Source organism: Marmota monax, unplaced genomic scaffold, assembly GCF_021218885.2.
Source record: "Marmota monax isolate L192 unplaced genomic scaffold, Marmota_monax_Labrador192_F-V1.1 WCK01_AAM20220418_F8-fsc00025, whole genome shotgun sequence".
NCBI classification, from domain to species: Eukaryota; Metazoa; Chordata; class Mammalia; order Rodentia; family Sciuridae; genus Marmota; species Marmota monax.
In genome coordinates this window covers 1,809,119-1,834,699 of record NW_026691950.1, presented here as the reverse complement: position 1 = coordinate 1,834,699, position 25,581 = coordinate 1,809,119, and the positions used below count along the sequence as shown (strand labels likewise).

The 25,581-nt window shown below is 35.4% G+C and overlaps 1 protein-coding gene across 3 annotated transcripts in view; it reads left to right on the top strand.

The window, feature by feature from the left end:
- Pds5a (PDS5 cohesin associated factor A) overlaps positions 1 to 24,708 on the top strand; it is a 143,702-nt gene extending 118,994 nt beyond the window's left edge. For all 3 annotated transcript variants that reach the window (XM_046451779.2, XM_046451850.2, XM_046451919.1), the window contains exons 26-33: positions 25 to 139; positions 9,093 to 9,225; positions 10,461 to 10,580; positions 11,839 to 11,901; positions 13,707 to 13,852; positions 15,148 to 15,256; positions 20,654 to 21,006; positions 21,813 to 24,708. In XM_046451779.2, the coding sequence (XP_046307735.1) occupies positions 25 to 139; positions 9,093 to 9,225; positions 10,461 to 10,580; positions 11,839 to 11,901; positions 13,707 to 13,852; positions 15,148 to 15,256; positions 20,654 to 21,006; positions 21,813 to 21,816 (1,043 nt within the window). In that variant the 3' untranslated portion in view covers positions 21,817 to 24,708. The remainder of the gene's footprint in view (positions 1 to 24; positions 140 to 9,092; positions 9,226 to 10,460; positions 10,581 to 11,838; positions 11,902 to 13,706; positions 13,853 to 15,147; positions 15,257 to 20,653; positions 21,007 to 21,812) is intronic.
- Positions 24,709 to 25,581: the final 873 nt, after the last annotated feature.

The window sequence follows — 25,581 nt, the reverse complement described above, 5'->3', positions numbered from 1 at the left end:
TAATAATGATATTTTATACTTTAGAGAAATTATTATCACTGTTGCCTGAATATGTAGTTCCATACATGATTCACCTGCTAGCCCATGATCCAGATTTTACAAGATCACAAGATGTTGATCAGCTTCGTGATATCAAAGAGTAAGTCTTTTTTTGATTTTTTGTTTCCTAATTCTTTGCAGTTACTTAATTGTCTATGTATTTGAAATAAGTTATTTTAGTTTTTATAATATGGGATTTTTACTGTTTATATTACGATAACCTTCAATTTAATAATTTACAAAGTTACAAAGCCATGAAATAATTTTTTTCCCCCATGGACTGGGGAATGTAGCTCAGTGGAAGAGTATTTCCCTAGCATGTGCAAAACTCTGGGTTCTATCCCTGTCACTTCTGCGAGAAAAAAAATTATCATCTTAAAACTAACATTTATGTGCGACCTCAAAAGATAATACCTTCAAAATATGTACCCATACACAGAATAGTCTGTGGTAGATCTATAAACAAGTAAAAACACTGAATCAAAATGTGCTGTTTATGTAAAATAGAGCTTCGTATATGATGCAGCGTGACAGTAAAAGGGGGCTGAGGATTATCTACAAATGGCCTCTAAGAAACTTTAAGTCACTATTTTTTTTAATTTAGTTGTAGATGGACACAATACCTCTTATTTTATTTATTTATATTTTGTAGTGCTGAGGATTAAACCCAGTTATTCACACATGAAAGGCAAGCACTCTACCACTGAGCCACAACAGCAGCCCTAAATCACTATTTTCTTTCTTTCCCCATTGCCGCATTTTTCTTTTGCACTCTTGAAATGGTACTTCATCTTATATTTAAAGTATCAGTTTGATTGTGTGGGACATTAAGTCTAATCCTAAACTTAAGAACTCAGCATTTTTTTAAGAACTCAACATTTTATGTCTATTTCCTACAACTTTGGTCACTAAAATGGTCTTAAAATCTTTACAATTAGAAGAGATGTTGGTTGGATGCCATGGTACCTGTGCAAGTTCAAGGCCAGCCTGGGTAATTTAGCCAGACCCCATCTCAAAATAAAAACAAAAGAGTTAGGGGTATAGCTCAGTAATAGAGTGGTCCTAGGTTTAATCCCCAGGACCAGGGCGGAAAAAAAAGTAATTCATTTGGTCACTTCTGTAATTCCAGAAACACAGGAGGCTGAGGCAGGAGGATCACCAGTTCAAGGTCAGGCTCACCAGTTTAGTTTAGCAACTTAGTAAAACCCTGTCTCAAAATTAAAAATAAATAAAAAGGGCTGGGGATGTAGCTCAATGGCAAAGTACCCCTGAGTTCAATTCCCAAAGCAGGACAGTTATAAAAGAATTAAAAGTAAGCCAGGCATGGTACTGAGCCTGTAGTTCCAGTACTAAGGAAGATAAGACAGGAGGATCACTTGAGCCCAGCAGTTAGAGTCTAGCCTGAGCAAAATAGCCAAACTACATCTTTTGTTTAAAAAAAAAAGCATTGATATGGGAAAAGTACTTAAGTTTGTGGAGTAATTGGAATTATAGTTAAAATCAGTGGTGTATATTTTTGGTTCTATCTAGCATGTAACACTGTTGAGTGTCCTGTATTACCATGTAATTTCTTATCCAGATATATGATTTAACTTTTTGATAGTATCCTATAATAAATAAAAGTTTTTAATTTTAATGAAGGTTAGTTTTTTTTCTTTTGTTTGCCTATATTTTGTTTTCATATAAGAATCCAAATTCATAAAGATTTTCTACTGTGTTTTCTTCTAAGATTTTTTTATAATGTTAGCTCTTAAAATAAAATCTTTAATTCATTTTGAATTGGTTTTTGTATATGGCACTTTTTTTTTTTTTTTTTTTTTTTTTTGATGGTTGGGTATTAGAACCCAGGGCTTGTGCATCCGAGGCAAACACTCTACCAACTGTGCTATATCCCCAGCACCAGACACATTCTTTTGCTTATGAATATCATTTTTCCCAGCACCATTTGTTAAAGAGATTTTTTTTTTCCCTAAAAGTTGGTTTGGCACCCTTATCATAAATCATTTGGTCAGCTGGAAAGATAGCCCCATACTAGAGTGCGAAGCCCTGGGTTCAGTCCCCAAAGTTTCAAATTGAGAAATGTGAGTCCTTCTAGTTTTCTTCTTTTTCAAGATTGTTATGGCTTTAAAGTTTCACATGAATTTTAGGATGCTATTAGCATAGGATTTCTTTCTTTTCACTTAGGTCTTTTAAGTTTTTTGTTCAGCAGTGTTTTGTAGTTTTCAAAAGTTTGTACATGTTTCACCCCTCTAATATTTCATTTTTATTTATGCTATATTAATGAAACTTTTCTCTTAATATACATTTTGGCTCATTCATTATTAATGTAGAGAAATCATTTTGTTATGCACATTTGCTCAATTCATTTATTGACTCTTTGACAATTATGTTTTGTTTTTTGCTTTTTTGATGGTTTGGGAGTTTTTATTATTGTTGTTGTTATTGTTGTTTTGGTTTTGGTGCTAGGTATTTAATGCAGGGCACTCATCCCCAGCCCTTTTTTATTTTGAGATAGGGTCTCTCTAAATTCTGAGGCTGGCTGTGAACATGCAGTCTCTTGCCTCAGCCTCCTGAGCCGCTGGGATTACAGGGCATGTACACTGCGCCCAGGTTTTCTATGGATTCTTTAGGGTTCTCTATACATACACAATCGTATCTGCAAATACAATTTAGATACCTGTTATTTCTTTCTCTTGCCTAAATTGCTTTGACTAGCGATTCTGGTATGAAGTGATAAAAGCCAGCATCCTCAACTTGCTTTTAATTTCAGGGAGAAAATTCAGTCTTTCACCACTGAATGTGTTGTTAACAATGAGGTTTTTTTGTTTGTTGGTTTGTTGGTTTGTTTTTTCGTTTTGTTTTAATGCAAGTCACTTTTATTTAGTTCTAACTTTTTCTGTAAATAGAAACAAACAGTATTGCAAATGTCACATTGGGAAAATTACTGTGCATGTGTCATGAATTCATTTGAGTTCACTAGGTCATTTTTTTCAGTAATAGATACATATTCACTCTCATATAAACCAGATATTACCAATGAGATGACTTTTTATAATATCCCATTGAGTTACAATGGCCACATAATAGAACACACAGACTTGGCTTTTTTGCTGAAGGAGTCATTCAGAGTTTTCTACTGCAGTTAGATATTGGTTTTTCCCAACATAGACATCATCCCATTGCTATGGCTAACTGCATTTTTCTTCCTAGCCTTTGACAATTCACCAATATACCAGGGCCAGGTCTTCTATCGAAAATCAGACAAACAATCCAAACTCTTCTGAAGTGTACCCAGTAGCACTGCCCTCATTCTCCGACAGACACACAATCCCCTCACTTTTCTTCACTCCTTTTCTGTTCATTTAATCTACCATGCATGAAAAAAAATGATTATTTATAAGCTGTAGTAAACCACACATGCTTTGTTTACATGATAAGTCATCTTAATTATGAAGTTAGATAAAATTTCCTTTACAAAATTTTAAGATAGTTTATTCCAGGTGAACTTCAAAATGGATCCATTTTCAAGAATGACCACTTGTTGGGGGAGAGGTTGGTTTTTTTATTTAACCCCTTCTTAAACTCTGACAATGAGACCAATTATTTTGTCTTCTTCACTGCATCAGAATCATTCAGAATACTGGTTAAAAATGTCACCTCCCAGACTTCATACTATAGACCCGCACTGCACATCCAGTAGAAGTAGAACATGAGTCCCATATGTAATTTTAATGTCCTAGTAGTCATTCACTGACTGTGACTGTACAGAGCTATAGAGGGAAGGAGCCAAGCAGCTTCCCTGTTCATGTTCCTCTGTTCTCTTGGCCCTGTTCCCAGTCCAAGGCCACCTAAGAGGCTAGGGGTTGCTCTCTGTGCTAGGCAGTACCTGAAACTCTGACCTGGCAGGGAGTAGGGTTGGGGTGGGGGAATCCTTCTATGGATCTACAGCAGTACAGCCAGAAAGATACCAGCTGTGGGGGTTTTTGTTTTTCTTTTGGGGGTACAGTGAATTGAGCCCAGGGGTGCCGATCTGTATCTCCAGGCCTTTTTATTTTTTATTTTGAGACAGTGTCTTGCTAAGTTGCTGAGAACTTGAACCTGCATTCCTCCTTCCTTAGGCTCCTGAGTCCTTGGAATTACAAGTGTGTACCCCTGTTCCCAGCTTAGCTGTGGGGTTTTTATATGTTGCCTTTCTCATGTTGAGGAAATTATCTTCTAATCCTAATTTATTAAGTGCTTTTATCATAAGCAGTCCCCACTTTCTTCCTCATATACCTCTCTGGCTTCAGTGTCTAATAGGGACTCAGCATTCTAAACAGTTGATTCTGATTTTTTTTTTTCCTTAGTATAATAGTTATTTTATCTTTGTGGCAGACACCTGAAGCTTCCTACTCTGCCGTTTTTTTTTTTTTCTTACATCAGTAGCAATATATTTGTGGAAAAAAAAATCATACTTAAGTTAGCCTTTAGTGTTTAATAATATTTGTTCCTTATCATAGTGATATTCAATATGAAAATATGTTAAAAAGAAGAAAATATTTATAATTATATATCCCCAAAACCCATTGCTGCTATTAACACTTTGTTCTGTATCTTTCTATACTTCTAATATTCTTAGTTGTATATGGACACAATAACTTTATTTTTTATATAGTGCTGAGGATTGAACCCAGTGCCTCACACGTGCTAGGCAAGCACTCCACCACTGAGCCACAACCCCAATCCTCTTTCTACGCTTTTTAATCCTTCTTTCTTTCTTCCTTTCTTTCTTCCTTTCTTCCTTTCTTTATTTCTTCCTTTCTTCCTTTCTTCCTTTCTTTCCTTTCTTCCTTCCTTCCTTCCTTCCTACCTACCTACCTACCAGAGAACCCAGGGGCACTTAACCACTGAGAAACATCTGTAGCCCTTTTTATATTTTGAGATAAGGTCTCACTAAGTTGTCTAGGGCCAAGCTAAATTGGTGAGACTGGCATCCAGCTTATGATCTTCCTGCCTTAGCTGCAGCATCTCTGGGATTACAGGTGTATGCCACCATGCTTGGTTTAAGAGAGAATTTTATTTATTTTTTGGTACCAGGGATTGAACAGGGACACTCAATCACTGAGCCACATCCTCAGCCTTATTTTGTATTTTATTAGAGACATAGTCTCACTGAGTTGCTTAGTTTGCTGAGGCTGGCTTTGAACTCATGATCCCCCTGTCTCAGCCTCCTGAGCTGCTGGGATTACAGGCCTGTGCCCCTGCACCCAGCATGAGAGAATTTTTTAGTTTTAGGTGGATACAATATCTTTATTTTGTTTTTATGTGGTGCTGAGGATCAAAGCCAGTGCCTCGCGCATGCCAGGCAAGCGTGCTACCACTTGAGCCACATCCTCAGCCCCAGAGAGACTCTTTTATAAAGACCTATAGAATGAAGGTATAGATTAGTGGTAGGTACTTGCTTAGCATGCCCAAGGCCCTGTGTTTGATCCTCTGCAGTGAAGTAATTCGGGTAAAAGCCATACTGCCAAATGATGAGAACTAGAAATAAGGTAGGCAAATCTTTGAAAATTCAAATTAGCTGTGAATAGGGAGGGAAGAAACCAACAAAAGTCTTCTAGAAAGAAGACAGAGAAGGTGGGATATGATTTGCAGGTAAAGAAAATAATGGTGGTAATATATTGAGGTGGGGTCTCCAAAAGGAAGAATGGATTCGATCCTAAGGATATATAAAGGTGAAGGAAGACGAATAAAAATAATTTCCAAGGGCTGGGGATATAGCTCAGTTAGTAGAGTGCTTGCCTTGCAAGGGTTCAATCCCTATCACATAATAATAATAATTTTCTGGGGCTGGGGATGTGGCTCAGGTGATAGCGCGCTCGCCTGGCATGCATGCGGCCCGGGTTTGATCCTCAGTACCACATACAAACAAAGATGTTGTGTCCGCCGAAAACTAAAAAATAAATATTAAAATTCTCTCTCTACCGCTCTATCTCTCTCGCTCTCTCTTTAAAAAAATAATAATAATAATAATTTTCAAAATTAGTGTTAAAAAATTGAGAAAGTTTCATCTAATGGATTTTATTTCTGTATATCAAAGGAACAGGATATTTGCTGGTAGGTGAAGGTGAAAGAATCATAAATATGAGTAGAAGATAAAAAATAGCTACTGAAGGGTCTGGGGTTGTGGCTCAGTAGTAGAGTGCTTGCCTCGCATGTGTGAGGCACTAAAGTTTGATCCTCAGCATCACATAAAAATAAATAAACAAAATAAAGGTTAAAAAAAAAGAAAATAGCTACTGTAGACGGATACAATGGTACACACCTGTAATCTCAGTGACTTGGGAGGCTGAGGCAGGAGAGTCACCAAGTTTAAGGCAAACCTTGGCAATTTAGTAAAACACTGTCTGAAAATCTTAAATTTATAGTTAAACTTCTCAGGTGCATAATTTTTCTCTAGTAGTTAAACATTCTGGATGTAGGTGCCAATAAGCCAAACACTTGGATTGTTTCAGGTTTTGAATTTTAAGGCAAGTATACCAACAGGAAAATTGTAAGGGAGTTGAGACTGTTTTGGAGAGTGATTAAAATGTTGACTCAAGTAATATAAACGAGAAAGGGAATAATGAAGAGAAGATGCAGGAGTAGAAAGCCAAGAAGGTTAGAGTTGAGGAATTAGCAAGGCCAGGGGCTGGGAGGGTCTCATGAGGTCAAAGACTATGGATTTAATAGTAGAATTATTTGGAGGACAACTGAAAAGGAGGTCTGGAGAAAGTGGAATGTTGGGATTAAGAAATCACGGGGAGGTTCATAGATGACATTGATAAGGAGAGGATAGGAGACATAGCCAGATGGTGTAAGCTTCCTAGGAAAATTGTAACACAAACAGAAAAACTGGAATCAGCAGTAAGGAAGATAGAAGCTGAACCTATCCTCCCACTCTAAGCATGAACATCTAGTAGAATAAGTGGGTATAACTTAAGGGAATTGCAGAGCAAGTATTTTGGGGAGCAGCTGAGGAGCTTGGTTTCAGTTGTGATAAAACGCTGAAGTGAACATTCACTAAAATTTGTTTTCTATGGAAAGTACATTTCAGAAAGCTCAGTGAAAAGACTTGGAAAGGAAATGGATAAGGAAAGAAGCACAGCTTTACAGGAGTCCAGAGGATGGGTTAAAATTAGCAATTACATTTAATAATTTTTTTATCCTGAATTAACATACTTCTTTCCAGTTGATTCAGTAAGTAAAGTCTATGTTTCATTGGTACATATTATAGCCTTTACATATATATTCATATTTAAAATCTTACTGTGTGGTTTTTAATGTAATAGTTCTGTCTAAAAGGATCAAAGACTCGTCAAATTAATAGAAACTCAGAATTCTGAACCCAAAGAATTAATGATTTCAGCGTTCACATAAACAAAGAATTCCTCAGACTTGTAGAATGCATGAGTCCTGTGTTGTTCATCTTAGTCCAGCACATAATTGCTCAGATAACTTAGGTTAGTTATGTTGCATTTTTGTTAAAAGTATAAAATCAGACTTGGTTTTAGTCTTTTTGTTGTTGTTGTTGTTTTCTTTTAATTTCTGTGACCTCTTAGGGAAGTTTACACCCAAAAAAACCTTTTGAGAAGTTCTATTAGCTGGTTGTTGTTGTTCTCATATTTATTGTCTTTCCTATTCTCCTTTATTTGATTTTCCAGAATTGAAACAACCATCTAGATCTAACTAGAGTTAACTATTTGACAAAGTTAATAAGTATTATAGAAGCTACCAATATTCATTTAAATGATTAAGCTAGTCTCTTAAAATATTTACATGAAATATATGCAGAGTTCATACAGAATATCATTAATTCTCTCCCATTAATGGAGAAACGCAGTAGCCCTACATATAAATCATCCTGGCAATTAAAAAAAAAAAAATTGAAGGGGATTGAAGCCAGGAGCACTCTACTTATATACCCAGTCCTTTTTATTTTTTTATTTTGAGACAGGCTCTCCCTAAATTACCAAAGCTGGCCTCAAATTTGCAGTCCTGCCTCAGGTTTCCAAGTTGCAGGGATTACACATGTGTAGCTCTTCCTGGTAATTTATTAGAAACAAGTTCTGGCCAGGCACCGTGGTCCACACCTGTTATCCCTCTGAAGGCTGAGGCAGGAGGATCGAAAATTCAGAGCCAGCCTCAGCAACTTAGCAAGGCCCTTAGAAACTCAGTAAGACCCTGTCTCTAAATAAAACACAGAAAAGGCTGGGGATATTGCTCAGTGGTTAAGTACCCCTGGGTTTAATCCCCCATACCAAAAAATAAAAAAGAAAGAAACAAGCTCTGCCCCCAGATTTGTCAAATGTAAGTTCCCCAAGTGATTCTAATGTTCAGCCTGATTTAGGGTTTACTTTTACTGTGTTGCATTCATATGCTTTATGTATTGATGAGTGTATAGTAACAAGTACAAAACAGCAAAAGTGATTTAAGATATAATTATTTAGCTAAGTGGCTTGTTAGCGCGCACACCAGCCTCCTACTACATGCAATTCAGATTTGGATCTCAGCAGAATTCAATACCAATTATAAACCTCCATATCTCAGTCAGTATGTCAAAACTCTGGCTGGTTCTGTTTTGCTCATCATGTTCAGTGTTAGACATGTCAGACAATCTAAATGTTTACCAGATAACTATAGTGTGAGTTTTTATATGCTTCATGCAGATGTCAGAATTTCTCATATTATGTTTTCATTTTTTTTTCTTTAATTGTGGATGGAGACAATACCTTTGTTTTATTTGTTTGTTTGTTTATTTATTTTGAGGTGGTGCTGAGGATGGAACCCAGCGCCTCATACTTGTAAACAAGGGCTGTGCCACTGAGCCACAATCCCAGCCCTATGTTTTCATTTTTTAATATATTATTTTCCACTTGAATGTAATAGACTAATATACTTCTTACTTACTAAGAGTAGAGTTTCTTTATTTTTTTATTTGATTACATTCTGACAACAGACCTTTCCAATAAGATATTTATTTCATTAAGCAAAAGCACTTACATTTTTGTCTCCTTAATATTTTTACAATTTAGGTGCCTGTGGTTCATGCTTGAAGTTTTAATGACAAAGAATGAAAATAATAGCCATGCCTTTATGAAGAAGATGGCAGAGAACATCAAGCTAACCAGAGATGCCCAGTCTCCAGATGAAACCAAGACAAATGAAGTAAGATGAGTATTAGGCCAGAGGATATTAAGATGTCATAGAAAAATAAATCAACTCCTTTTTTCTGATCATTACATAATTTTAATCGCAGAATATTTATTTATTTATTTTGATGTCTTCACTTTTATTTATTTATTTTGATGTGGTGCTGAGGATCAAACCCAAGGCCTCACGCATGCAAGGCAAGCACTCTACCGCTGAGCCACAACCCTAGCCCTTGCAGAATATTTATTAAAATATACTCAGGGTCAGGTTTTTTTGTTTTGTTTTTTGTTTTTTGCTTTTTAATTTTTTTTTCTTTTTTTGGTAGTAGATGGACAAAATTCTTTTATTTTTATGTGGTCCTGATGATCAAACCCAGTGCTTCACATGTGTTAGGCAAGCATTCTACCACTGAGCTACAGCCCCAGCCCCTTATTGCTTTTTATCACAAAAAAAAAAATTTGTTATTTAGGGGCTTGGGGGAGGGGTTCTGTTTGGTTGGTTGGCTTCTTTTGTTTTTGGCTTTTAGTTTTTTGCAGTGCTGGTGATTGAACCCAGTGCCTTTTGCATGCCAAGCAAATGCTCTACCACTGAGCGACATCCCCATCCCTATTTTGGGATATTTAGTACTCTTTAATAAAAAAGGCTGGGGTTGTAGCTCAGTGTTAGAGCACTTGCCTACATGTGTTAGGCACTGGGTTCGATTTTCACCACCAGATTTTTAAAAAATAATTAATTAAATATAGGTATTGTGTCCATCTGCAACTGAAAAAAAAAACAATTTAAAAAAGGCATCAAAGTATCTGCAAAGCAAGAGGATACAAACTAATAGTATTTGGACTGAGAATATAGCTCAGTGATAGAGCCTTTGCCTCTCATACTCCAAGCTCTAGGTTGTATCCTCAGCACCACTACAGGTGGGAGGGATCCAAAATTTATAACTGTGCTGTCTTATGTATTTCTACCAAGAGTTACAGAAAAATGAATATGTTTGTTGCATGCTTTCTTTGTTTTGACTTGTCTTCTCTACTTCATACTTGGCATTCATGTTAAATTAAGGTAGGGGTTGTTTGTTTGTCATCCCACCCACCCCCCTTTATCAGGAGGAAGCTATGCAGAACAGAAAAAGGAAATGTTCAAGGAATAAATAACCACATAGTCTGTTTATAATTTTTATGTATTTGGTGGAAGTGGTTCTTTTGATTATTTTGTAATCATGAAAATTATGTAAAAATCTTTATTTTCTTTCCTAGAAACTTTATACAGTATGTGATGTGGCTCTGTGTGTTATAAATAGTAAAAGTGCTTTGTGCAATGCAGATTCACCAAAGGACCCAGTCCTTCCAATGAAATTTTTTACACAACCTGAAAAGGTAATTTTTTATATACCTCATTTTTCTACCATACTAAAATGATTTAAATATAAATTACATCAACAAATATTAGATAATCTTGAGTACAGAGTTTAAAAAAAAAAAAAAAACTCTAGGTTTATTGAAGAATGGGGAAATTTTCTTTAGACCCCTGCATAATATCGTTCTCTCCTAAGTAGGAATACACATAAAGTTTTTTAGTTCTTATGTTCCTTCTGGTGTTTCTAGTAGGAAAAACAGTTTTTTCAGATTTTTTTAAATTATTTTGACCTCATTTTATTTAAATGCTGTTAATATGTTTATAGACAATAAAATAACTGGTATAGTATATAAATATATCTACATATGAAATCAAATATTAGAGTTCATGGAATTGGTCTTGGCAGTTGATTGACCTGGATTCTCATCAATCATTTCTGACTTGAGGATTAAGTTTTAACTCCTCTGAGATTTAATTCCTTCATCTCTGTAATGTAGGTATAAAAATTATATATGAATAGTTAATAATTAATAGTATCTAGGTTTAGTTGAAGAGTTTATTACACAGTGAGCATTCAATAAATGGAACTCTTAAATTGATTACACGTAATACATTTTTTCTGCTACTACCAAATTGATTTTCTTTTTTTTTTTTTTTTAATGTACTTTATTTTATAGTTACAGTGAGAGATAAGGCTTTTATTCTTGTGTTTTCTGTGGCTGGAGGACCTGTGTGCACCAAATGTCAGTAAATATTCTAGATAACCCAGGCTCTTTGAAGTGTTCCCAAGTTTTTTGAAATTTAAAACTTTTTTTAAAATGTCTTACTTATTTCCTGATTTTATGTGATATTTTGAAGTTTCTTTAATGGTTCTAAGAAACAAAATATATTTACTTAAGTGACAGGTTTTTCCCTTTAATGAGGATAATATAATTTCCTTGATCCAGTGAGGAGTTCCTTACTGAAATATGCATAGTACCATATAAGCTACTTTGAGAGCCCAAGAAAAGAAGATTTTATAATACAATAGAGGAGGTGAAAATTGTTTAAGACATAAACTGGAGACTCCACTAAGCCATATGAAAAATTAGGATTTTGCTTCATTTGAAATTTAGAAAATTTACCTCTCAAACTAGAAAAATGTCTAGGTCATGAATTGAGATAGATAAGCATAAATATGATTATTATTACAGGGTACAATGCCTGAAAAGTTTTGTTTGTATGATAAAAAGACACATGTACAATTTAATAGGCTTTTGTTTTTCTTTTTTTAAATAGGACTTCTGTAATGACAAGAGTTATATTTCAGAAGAGACAAGAGTGCTTCTATTAACAGGAAAGGTATTAAGTATATATATATATATATATATATATATATATATATCTTCTGCTGCATGTCCTCTGTATTTTATAGTACCTTAGGTATCATATTATGGGTTTGTAGCATCTGATGGTCAGAATTTTTTCTGCCATGAATTGCTCTTCTGAATTGCCACCATGTGTTCTGCTCCATAATGAAAAGCTTCAAATTAATTTATATACAATATGAAATGCAGATTTTACTGAGAAATAGGGTAATAAACTTACATGTATAAGATAAATAAGATAGTCAGGCATGGTGGCTCACACCTGTAGTCCCAGCAACATGGGAGGCCAAGGTCAGAGGATCATAAGTTTCAACAACTTAGTGAGATCATGCCTCAAAATAAAAAATTTTTTAAAAGGGCTGGGGGGCTAGGACTGTAGCTCAGTGGCAGAGCACTTGCCTAGCATGCGTGAGGCACTGGGTTTGATCCTCAGCACCACATGAAAGTAAAAAAATAAAATAAAGGCATTGTATTCATCTACAACTATAAAAAAAATTTTTAAAAAAGGAGTGCTGATGAATTAGTCAATTTGAAAATATCTTTTTTTAAAAAAGGAGGGGAGGCTGGGGACATATCTCAGTTGGTAGAGTGCTTGCCTAGCATGCACAAATCCCTGGGTTCAATCCCTAGCGCCACAGGAAAAAAAAAGAAAGAAAGAAAAAATTTTTTTGTTGTTCTTCTCGTTGTTACACATTTATTTTTATTTTGTTGGTAAAAAGAAAAATTTAAAAAAAAAAAAAAGTTCAGTGGTAAATTGCCCTAGGTTCAATCCCTAGTACTTAAAAAAATAATTTTGAATTCTAATGAGTTAAATAATTAATATTTCATAAAACTAATGCGATGAGTACTAAAAATGTTTATAAATTTAATTCTTTGTATCTATACATATATATATATATTTTTTAGTTGTACATGAACATACAATACCTTTATTTTGCTTATTTAGTTGTTTTTTTGTTGTTGTTTTTGTTTTTTTTTAGTGGTCAATTTACCTTTATTTATTTATTTATATGCGGTGCTGAGAATCAAACCCAGTGCCTCACACATGCTAGGCAAGTGCTCTACCCACTGAGCTATGACCCCAGCCCCTATTTAGTTTTTTTTAATGTGGTTGGTGCTGGGTTCAAACCCAGTGCTTCACACATGCTAGCCAAGTGCTCTACCACTGAGCCACAACCCGAGCCCTAGAAATTTAATTCTTGTTAAATTTTTAATTGCTAAAAATATTATATATATTCAGTAGTTTGTTTACAAGACATTTTATTATGTATTTCAATGTTTTACGTACCTATTTTGATTAAGCAATAAGAGCCAGGTGTGGGGGTACATGCCAGTAGTCCTCGCTACATGGGAGACTGAGTTGTAAGGATCACTTGATCCCACTAGTTCAAAAATTGCCAATATGGAATGATCTCATCATATTAAAAAATAAAAATAAACAAAAAACCACACAGGCCTCAGTATATAGCTCAGTGGTAGAGCACTTGCCTCGTTGTGAATCCTGAGTTCCATTTTAAGCACCCTGATGGAAGCGGGGGGCATTGTAAAGCTGTAAGGAATAACAAATATTGCCTCATTTTTAAGTAGAATTACTTATAATTTTTTTTAAGACAGCCAAACATGTATTTACAGCATTATCATTTCTAATAAATTTAGGGCTTAATCTTCCAAGGTAACAACTCTTGGCTTAAGCTAAAGAATATCTTTACCTGCTTCTGAATTATATGTATCCCTTTCACTACAGTATAAAATAATTTGTGTCTGTGTGTGATTTTTCAGCCAAAGCCTACTGGAGTACTAGGTGCAGTAAACAAACCTTTATCAGCAACAGGAAGGAAACCCTATGTTAGAACCACTGGCACTGAGACCGGAAGCAATATTAATGTAAATTCAGAGCTGAATCCCTCAACCGGAAATCGATCAAGGCAATTTTTTTTCTCTGTTTTTTTTTTTTCTCACACACACTACTTGGTTTATCTTTTAATTTATTCCTAAAGCACTCTATCATAAAGTAGACTTCTACTTTTAGAAATGTTTTGGTACAAAATAATTCTGATGACTTGTACATGTTTTGTTGGTTTGGGGAGAGGTTAGGGGGTGGTTTGTGGTGCTAGGGATCAAACCCTAGGCCTTGTGCATTCAAAGCAAGCGACACCCCCAGCCCGTGTTTTTTTAAAGAGGAGAATCAAGAATAGACTGAACATTTTGAAATAATATAGTATTCTAAGTACATAGAAAAGTTAACAAAAAAGGCTGGGAATTCAGTATTAGAGTACTTGACTAGCATGTGCAAGGCCCTGGATTCAATCCCCAGTACCACCACAACATTAAAAAAAATAATAAAAGGAAATAGAAAACACAAGTATTGGTTATATAACTAATTTACATAGAAATGTTTATTCAGTATACATAAGAAAATTCAACACTTTGAAAACCATAAAAAATAACTATTACATAATTGGGAATACTTTTTAAAATTTTATATCTAATTAGTGTAATGTGATTAAGGTAATGTTGATATAGCGTTTTCCATATAATTAATGTGTCATATTTGCTTTTTAATCACTGAATAAAGAATTTCTACCTGACCCTGCTGTTACAACTCTAAACATTGGGTTTTTTAAGCATTTTATTTGTATCCATGAAATGTTAAGGGTAAACTCAACTAGTAATGTTTAAACCATTTTTAGCAATAAAATTCCAAAATATAAAATGAATTAATATGGAACAGCTGTGGTTTACAGAGAAGATGGGGCTTCAAACACTCCTAAGTGGCCTTTTCTCCTTACAGCCCCTCTCTTGCAGAACACTAAGAATACTGGAAATTACTGTACTATACTATGACTTATAGTTTTATTTTTGTTTTAGGGTTTCTTACCCCCCAACAGATAAGATTTAGAATAATTACATTATTTTGTTTCTTGATAATTAATCTTTGTCAGGTGGTTTTAGGCAGTGATTTCTTCCTTACATTATTAAATGGAAATCAGTCATATGATACAATAAAGCAGTACTCTGCTTTATTGTATCATATGACTGATTTCCATTACTCTATAATTATAGAAGATCTGCATCTTGCAATCATTTCATCACTTGTTTAGATTTCTAAACCAGGCAAAGCTGTTTCTTATTGGAAGAGTGAAAGGGGGAGTTTTCTGTGTATGTGGTAAAATAAAGAAGCCTTGGTTCTTTTTTTTTTTTTTTTTTTCTTTCCCACTAGGGAACAGAGTTCAGAGGCTACAGAAACTGGAATTAGTGAAAACGAAGAGAACCCAGTGAGAATTATTTCTGTTACACCTGTAAAAAATATTGACCCAGTAAAGAATAAGGTAAAAAATTTTTAATCTATCTTCTTTTAATTGTAGGTGGATACAATACCTTTATTTTATTTGTTCATTTTATGTGGAGCCAAGGATTGAACCCAGTGTCTCATGCGTGCTAGGCAACCACTCTACCACTAAGCCACAACCCCAGCCCCTCTATCCATCTATCTTGAGGAGCTGGGAATTGAACCTAGGACCTCACACATGGTAGGCAAGCACTCTGCCACTGAATTATACCCCTATGTCCTGTTAATATTTAACAGGTGGATTTTTCCTGTGAAGGTTCTTATTATGATTTGTGGTAGGGGTAAGAATTTCAACAGCCAAATGCTAAATGTACTGGGTCTGTACACCACATTTTATACAAGTGTGGTTTTCACTCTCTTCAATACTTACTATACTTCTGCTCTGCAGAAATGATTCTGCCTGCATCTACCCACTTCATTTTATAAGAGTTTATGTGGTCACCCATGATAGTATGCTTCTGCCTCATATTCCTTCTACACCTTGAAAGAATAGAAGTGAGAGTTTTTGAGATCTTACTTTTAGAATTTCATTGATTCATGCCCACACTGTTTTGTGTATATTGTACTCCTCAAAGTTAAGTTTTTATGGTTTAACATTTATAAGTACGCCTGAGTTTTTACTTAACAGCCACATTATTTTTCTTTTTTCTTTATTTCTTTTTTTTTTTTTTTTTTTAGTGAGAGAGAATTTTTTTATATTTATTTTTTAGTTTTCGGCGGACACAACATCTTTGTTTGTATGTGGTGCTGAGGATCGAACCTGGGCCACACGCATGCCAGGCAAGCGCGCTACCACTTGAGCCAACTCCCCAGCCCTGATAACCTTTTTTTAGTACAAGTGGCTTAAAGATACTATTAAGAAATTTTTTTTTTTTTTTTTTTTTGGTACCAGGGATTGAACTCAGGGCGCACACTCAACCCTAAACCCGTTTTGTATTTTATTTAGAGTCAGAGTTTCACTGAGTGCCTCACCATTGATGAGGCTGGCTTTGAACTCACAATTCCCCTGTTTCAGCCTCCTAAGCTACTAGGATTATAGGCATGTTCCACTGCACCCAGCACTATTAAGTATTTCTTTTCCAACAGAATTATATTTTTGACATACTTACCTTTTAATCAAATGTTTTAGTATTACTTTCAGGTATATAAAATACAATTATTCCAAAATAACTTTTTCTATCTAATCCCTCATTATGTGAACACAAACTGAATCAATAAGGATGCATTTTAGATTAATTTATCATTATCCAAATTTTTGCTACCTGCTCTCTGAAACACAGCATATTAATGGATTCAGGTAACAACAGGGTACCATCTCTCACTGTCAAAATTCTTAGAATCCAAGAACCAATACTTTTGAATATTATCAGGTCCTCATAAAGAATTAACTAGGTTTGATATTAATAGATACAAAAATGCACAATGTCACAGTCATTGAATTACATATACTTAGAGTGCATATTAAGAAGTGGTACAAGCTGGGCGTGGTGGCACATGCCTGTAATCCCAACGCCTTGGGAGGCTGAGGCAGAAGGATCCAGAGTCTAAAGCCAGCCTCAGCAAAAGCGAGGCACTAAGCAACTCAGTGAGACCCTGTCTCTAAATAAAATGCAGAATAGGGCTGAGGATGTGGCTCAGTGGTTGAGTGCCCCTGAGTTTAATCTCCAGTACCAAAAAAAAAAGGAGGAGGAGGAGAAGGAGGGTACAAGCCAGGAGCTGTGGCACATGTCTGTAATTGCAGATATTGAGAGGCTGAGGCAGGAAGATCACAAGTTTGAGGCCAGCCAGGAAAACTTAGACCCTGTCACAAAATAAAATTTAAAAGGGGGAAATGAATACTGGGAATGGTGGAACTGGCATGTATGAGAACATGAGTTTGATCCCAAGTTCTACAAAAGTTAAAATTAAGGACTAAAATTTATTGCTAACCAATCTCTTGGAGATTAATGTATAAACCAGTGTGTTAGCATCTGTGTGGAAATTATTCAGCAAATAGGATGTGTATATTTAGAAATATACACATATTTACAAAGTACATTCTTTCCTGTTATTTACCCTATGAGGGAAATTGAAATACGAAGGATAAATAAGGGAAGTAATGAAAAGAAGAACCAAGACACATACATCCCAGGATTCAGGCAGGTGATATTGGCAATGTTATTTTTTTCAGTACCCAAGACAACTGCTTGCCTCTTCATTTGGCTTACTTGAGCCCTTTTTACATATGCATATACACTAATTATCATAAATGTGTAATTGTCATCAGTACATGATTTTAATGTTTTCTTTTAAGCATTTTCATCTGTATTGTTTTTCTCCTTTCTTTTGCCACTACAAAAAACTGTTTCAGTGATTTTTGTTTTGTTTTGTTTTTAATAGTGTCAGGATTTTGGTAAGTTGCTGAGGCTAGTTTCAAACTTGTGATTCTCTCATCTGGGCCTCCCAAATTTCTGGGATTATAGGCACATGACATCATGCCAGCTCAATGAATATTCTTTATACACTCACACAACAAATTCTCTCTGGTGCTTTTATACCATGGATCAAAGGATAACTATATTATAGTTTTAAGATATTTCCATATTCATTCTGTGAAGGAATGAAACACATTTTTGTCAACAGGGGGAGAGAGTACTTCTTCCCTCTACAATCCCACCAACAATTTTAAAGTTCTTTTTACTTTCTTCACTCTTACCTATTGAAACTAATGCCCCACTATTAATTTAATTTGCATTTCTTTGACTGCCAATGTGTTTGCTGAATATTTGAATGTTCCCTTATGTAAATTGCTTGTTGATATTTTGCCCATTTTTAAATTGGATTCAACTTCTAATGCTTTAGTAGTTTTACCTTCTAGTTAACATTTTTTCTTCCATCCAATCCAATAGCCATACAGTAGCCAATGTGCTTTTATTAAAATGCAGTTTGGGTTATGTTCATCCTCTGGTTATGAATTACTTTCTTTAGCACTAGAAAAAAATTCACATTTTGGTGGGGCTGAGGTTGTCACTCAGTGGTAGAGTGCTCCCCTGGCATGCATGAGGCACTGGCTTCGATCCTCAGCACCACATAAAAATAAAATAAATGGACTGGGGCCGTGGCTCAGTGGTAGAGTGCTCGCCTAGCACACCTGAGGCACTGGGTTCAAGCCTCAGCACCACATAAAAATGAAATAAAGATATTGTGTCCACCTAAAATAAAATAAAATAAAATAAAGAATATAGTGTCCACCTAAAACTAAAAAATAAATTCATATTTTGACATGTTTTATGAAGCATTCATGAAGCAGTCCATGCCTGCTTCTCCTACCTTATCTGAAGCTACACTGCCATCATTCCTTATGGTCAGAGTTCCTTAAATCTACAAAGCTCTGTATCTTCAGGTATTATTATTTTCTCCATTTAAATAATTGTCTCCTGAAAAGGACTGGTTAGAAATTGATATGTCATATTTAAAATAAAAATTACTCACCTGCCACACTTGTACGTGAGGATGGGAATCACATCTGTTTTGTTCCCCAATCTATGTCCAGCAACCACCACCCATAGAAGTCAGTTAAATGAATAGTTCCTACTTCGAGTTTAATAGTAATAGTGCTTTGTTGAGCTGGGCCAGTGGCTCAGTTGTAGAGCCCTTGCCTATCATGTGCAAGGTCCTGGGTTCTATCCCTAGCAGTGCAAAAATTAAAAAAAAAAAAAAGAGTGGTCATGGTGGTTGTTTTGCCTAGAAATCGTCTTTCCTTTTTCAAGATTACTTTGCATATCTGTTCTCTGATGCACTGTGTAATTTTTTACTCCTGGTGGTGCTGGGGATCGAACCCAGGGTCTCACATATGCTAGGCAAGGGCTCTACCACTGAGCTACAACCCAGCCCCTTGTAAGTTTTCTTTTAACATAAAGATTTATAATATTTTTCCCATCACTTCTTGGCAATTTGGCTAAGACGAAGTGTAATATTTTCCTCCATTCTGGAATGATTTTCTGAGGAAAATGAATATTTTAATTTTTTTTTTTTTTTTTTTTTGGATGATTAGTGTTCCCTTTAATCAATTAGAATTATATCAATCAAATTATAACTGATGGGGGCCTGGGGTTGTGGCTCAGGGGTAGAGCACTTGCCTTGCATGCGTGAGGCACTGGATTCAATCTTTAGCACCACATAAATTAATAAAATAAAGATATTGTGTCCATCTACAACTAAAAATTTTTTTAAAATACTTTAGTTTTTAAGTGGACACAATATCTTTATTTCATTTTTATATGGTTCTGAGGATTGAACCCAGTGCCTCACGCATGCTAGGCGAGCACTCTACCACTGAGCCACAGCCCCAGTCCAACTAAAAAATTTTTTTAAAAATTATAACTGACAGGCTAGGACTGTATCTCAGTGGTGGAGCACTTGCCTATTGTGTGAGGCACTGGGTTCAATCCTTAGCACTGCATAAAAAAATAAACAAACAAAATAAAGGCATGCTGTATATCTACAACTACAAAAAAATTTTAAAAAGAAAAAATATAACTAACTGATTCCTAAATGTCATTTGTGTATGTATTGAGTCACTTGCATTCTGAAAACTGTTGTTTATCCTTTTTTTTTGTTTTGTTTTGTTTTGTTTTGTTTTTATTTTGTTTTTATCCAACCCAGGGCCTCATGCACTCCAGGCAAGTACATTGCCACTGAGCCACATCTTCAGCCCAAACCATTATTTATCCTAAATCCATTATATATGTTATGGTAAAATGAGATTCTATTACTTTGAACAATTTTAGATGACTTAATGCTAAACTAAAATCCCACGAAAAAAAGAAAGAAAGAAAATACATACTGAATTATGAAAATATCCTTTTGAAAAGTGATAAATTTAGAGCATGCCATCAATGACGAGGAGTGTGTATTATAGTAAAATCAAAGATTTTCTTTCTCTCTTGTGTACTGCCTATGATTTTTTTGGGGGGGGTTGGGTGGGGTATTGGGGATTGAACTTAGGGGCAATTGACTACTGAGCCACATCCCCAAGCCCTATTTTATTTAGAGACAGAGTCTCACTCAGTTGCTTAGCGCCTCACTATTGCTGAGGCTGGCTTTGAACTCGGGATCCTCCTGCCTCAGCCTCCCCAGCCACTGGGATTACAGCTATGTGCCACCACACCTGGCCTGCTTATGCATTTTAGTAAATGTTTACTAAGTACATAATGTGTGACAAGCACCAAAGTATGCACCAGGCACCGTCGTCCTCCTCAAAGAGCTGACTTTTCAAATGAGATGTAAACAGTTCACTAGAAGCCCTGGAATCCCAACTCCTTTCAACTTCTTTTCAACTACCAATCATTGATATTTAAGGAATTTGTGTTTACAGGATTGTTTTGTGGTCTTTTAGGAAATAAATTCTGATCAGGCTACCCAGGGCAATATCAGCAGTGACCGAGGAAAGAAAAGAACAGTAACAGCAGCTGGTGCAGAGAATATCCAACAAAAAACAGATGAGAAAGTAGATGACTCAGGGCCACCTGCCCCTTCCAAACCCAGGAGAGGACGTCGACCCAAGTCTGAATCTCAGGGCAACGCAACCAAAAATGATGATATAAATAAACCCAATAGTAAGGGGAGGAAGAGAGCTGCAGTCAGTCAAGAAAGCCCTGGGGGTCTGGAAGCAGGTAATGCCAAAGCACCCAAACTGCAAGATGTAGCCAAAAAGGCTGGACCAGCAGAGAGACAGATTGATTTACAAAGGTAATGTACACCATTCTTCCCTAACTTAGAATAAATTCTAGTGTCAGTCACCCCAAACAACTGAGTTTTTGGAAGTGAAAACTGCATTTGGTTTTCCTGCAAAAATTATAATGGCATTTATTTTCACTTCATAATCTCTGCTTCTCTTTCCTTTTTTTTTTTTTTTTTTTAAAGAGAGAATTTTAATATTTATTTTTAGTTGTAGTTGGACACAATACCTTTTATTTATTTTTTATGTGGTGCTGAGGATTGAACCCAGGGCTTCGCACGTACTAGGCCAATGCTCTACCGCTGAGCCACAACCCCAGCCCATAATCTCTGCTTTTAAAGCACTAATTTGAAGAAAGATCTCCTCCCCACCTCCACCCCCCACTTTAATTTTTACTTAACCAGGAATCAGAATCACATTCCCTGTAGAAAAGTGGGATTCCATCTAACCTGTTAATAGAACTAACATACATTTTCCTCCTGGTTTTTGTTTGTTTGTTTTTAGTATACCAAAATATATTTGTTTACCCATCCCAGAAGACAGATCTTATTTTGCTGTTCATAACTTCGTTTTGTCATAGTGTCCAATGACTTTTCTTTAATATCATTTTTGAAAGTATAGATTTAAAAATTATGATTTCAATTAAATAGGTCTTATCATTATAAGCAAATAGAACTGGTAGCAGCATTTAACAGTAGAAAGCAAAAGTTTTTCCATTGGTGTTTTTGCTAACAACTGTAGAAATGAAATCATTTGGTTTGGTTTTATCCTGTCTACATCTTTTCTAACTCTGTATTCTTCTACTCCTGTCCCCAAGGTAAAAAGGAGACTCTTTTGTAAGGGAAAAAATGAAGGCCAAACAGAAGCAGGCTCCAGCTTCTGCAAAAACTTGGATTCAGACTGTCCCTGCACAGAAAACGAAGTTCACTTCAGAACACACACTTTCTGCCTTGAAAACCGAAAGAAACTCTGACTTCTTTTCACATGACCACAGTCCTATGATGGAAATGTACAGAAGAAACTCGAGAGAGGCTAAAAGCAACTCTATTCTCCCTCCCCCCAGACTTTTCCTATGAAAAGTCAATAATTAAGCAAATTGCTTAACATTTGGTTCCAGTTCCTGCATATCTGGAGTTTAAACACATAATACACCATTAATTCCCATGCTGCAGTTTTTATTTTAAAGAAAGTAACAAGATGTCCTTACACTGACACTGAAAATTCATCCCTTCTAGAGCCATGAATCCCCATGTTACACAAGAAACAGAAGTCTACTGAAATTATTATTTTTTTTTTTTTTTTTAAGAAGAAAAGAGATCAAATATTTCTTTGTTTTTCCTTTTGGAAACTTTTATGTATAATTCTTTCTGCCTGTCTACTTTTCTGCAAAAATGAGATGTACAGATTTCAGTTCCCTGCTATGAAAAGTGATGTGGTGGCAATTTTATAAATGTTGCTTTCTGATTTTTATCAGAGTGAGAAAATAATTAAAATAATTATTGATTTGCAAGTAGTAAACTTCATATTTTGATTTCCCCTTCATTTTAGTTTAATATAATTTGCAATAAATGTACATATTGTTTGTTTCATAAAGCATATCACTTTAAAATGGTCTTTACTCCTATGATTATGTTGGAATATTTGGAATTTTAAAGGAGTAAAGACTATCCAGCATTTGGTTTTAAATAATGTTTGTCACCAGATTTTTATTATTAATGTAAAAAAAAGTCAATTTTTTAAAATAGTTGGACTTTGGCAGCTTTGTAAGGAAAATTGGAGGTGTTAGGATTACTATCAGTTTTCAGCATTGTGCTATTGGGAAATAAGTGTTTTTGTCTGCTGTTCTGGGCTCAGTTTTTATCTTTATTTTAGGGATAAATGTTGCATCAATATATTATGTTTCTTGGCATTGTTCAGCATAGGGAATGTGTGCACTTTTTGTGTACACATAATCATATTTAAGTTTTTTTGCATAAAATAAATGCTTCTAGATGTCATATGGCAGTCTTTTTTAATCTTTTTATATTATGCTTTATTGTGAATTTTTTATGCAAAAGGGCTAAAGTCATAAACCAAGAACGTGATTAGAGTCAACTCTCCATTATCTATAAAATAGTGACTGGGCTTAGTTTGTGGTAATCATAAACTTCCAAATAAAATAATGAAGGCACACTGATTTAGGAGGACTTTGAAATTTGTCCTTTCTGTGCTCGTATTTATATTCTGCCCCCTCTGTACACTTAGACTCATCCCCAGAGCCCTAGAAAAATGTGCTTTTTCCTTACACATACCTAGTGTGGGCTGGCAGAAATAAGCAACATTTGCATTATATCTGGTCTTAAACTATAGTCTACATAAAATGTAAAACAAACAATAATACTGTCAAAAGAATATATTAAGAATGAAATCTGCTGGTAGTAAATGTCACTAATGTTCTCATAGATAATGAAGAGTTGGCTATCACTGAGTGAAAGATGGATAGTTCTTTTCAGTATGCATCAACATACACACATTTAGGTATTAGAAGATGGTTAGGGAACAATGGATTCCAATGATACAAAGTGCATCAAAGTCTCCTGAAAGTGCAGAAAAGTCCTATTCTTTCTTCCTTTTGTCTCTTCATAACCCTTTAGAAAGTATAAAATATTGCCTCCAACATGCTGAAAAAGAATATCTATGCATAAGTATCAGTAAAGTCCCTCAAGCAATCAGCGGGTGTGTTTGAAGTTCTCTTAGTATCAGACAACTTAATTCTTTTTGGTTTTGTTTTGAGGTGCTGAAGATCCAAGCAAGAGACTCACACATTTTAGGCAAGTGCTCTAACACTGAGCTACATCCCCAGCCCTGACACCTTGATTCTTAGGAGCTCCAGTTTGGCAGATGTGGTAGCACATACCTCTGATCTCAGCAACTGGGGAGACTGAGGCCTGAGGATTACATGTTCAAAGCCAGCCTCAGCAATTCAGCAAGACCCTATCTCGAAATGAAAAAGAAAAAGGGCTGGGAGATGTGGCTAAGTGGTTAAGCACTTCTGGGTTCAATCCCTAGGAAAGAGCTCCAATTTGTCACCAACAGGAAGTACATTCATGGTAATCTAGTAAACTGGATGCAGTGCAATTAGTCAAACGCAGTTAAAGAGAAAGAAGGTTCCTAAGTGTCATATTACACAAAATGTAGCCCAGCCATTTGCATCTATTTATGGCTCTTTAGGCTTCTACAAGAGAACAATTAACTATAGGTGCAGTTGTTCATAGGTATGTAAATTGGCCACCCAGGGTTTTGTTAAATGACACAAGTGTCTGGCACTAAGGGAAAGGAGAGTTAAAAAGCTAGGGACTTTAAGGGAATTTGTCAGTTTTCCTTTGAAAAGGAAAATGTAAAATCTCTTAGGAATTTGGTATTCACATCTCAGAGAAATACAACACAAAAGTGCAGACTTATATTTGAAAATTGATGTTAACCCTTTGTGTCTAGTTTGAAGCTTCTTGTATTTGTCTAAAACTACAAGCCAGAATTTTGTATCTCCTTTGATAAAAAGTGTATAATATAAAGTAGTTTTGCATATTATTGTGCTGCACATGGGCTGAATTTTTAGAATTTTTTAAAGACTTGAAGCAGAATCTTGTAATTTGTGTAAATGACAAGTGTAAAATCTTACCATAAAATGCTAAAAATATGCACTGTTTCAAATAAAACAAAGAAATGCAGCATTATATAGTAGTGTGGAGCCCTGAATATTCATGTCCACCCAGGTATGCCAAAAGTTGAAGAAATGTCTTTGCATTATTTTCCATTTAGGTTCTAGAGTCTGCATAATCTGATAAATCAGATGCCACCTTCATACTTTCTGGCTAGGTACTCCCATCTGGTTTCCAGGAACTGAAGAAGAACATAATGGATGATAAATTGTGATGGACATTTGGAGAAATTAGAACTTGTTCTTTAACCCAGGAAAAGTAACTTTCAGTCATACTATCCTATTGCATATCTAGTTAGCACAAATCTTGGATGTGTATATATTGGTTTAATAGCTAGTTCATGGACAGAACAGATTGCATACAATTATCTGGAATGATAGGTTTACAAAATGAGTTAAGAGGAGCCATCATCCCTAGTTTTGTATTTTACCTTTAATGGGTTTATCTTTCACACCCTAATGCTTGGCCCCTTTATGATCCCCCAACCATGAATTCAGCCAACTGCTGGTGGAATATTATTGGCAGGGGGGCTGCACCCACACTGAACATATACAAACTTTTTCCTTATTCCTAAAACAATACAACATAACAACTTTTCACATAGCATTTACATTGTATTACACATTATGCGGATATGAAGTATAGGGAGGATGGGTGTGAGTCACACACAACTGCTACTTCATTCTATAGAAGAGACTTGAACTTGAACATCTGCAGATTTGGGTGTTCCTGGGAGATCCAGAATATATTAGCCCCCCAAAGATATCCAGGGATGATCACATTGTCAAGATTCCTTTGTTGGGCTGGGATTGTGGCTCAGAGGTAGAGCACCTAGCATGCCTAGCACCAGTGGGACCTTGATTCTCAGTACCACATAAAAATAAAGGC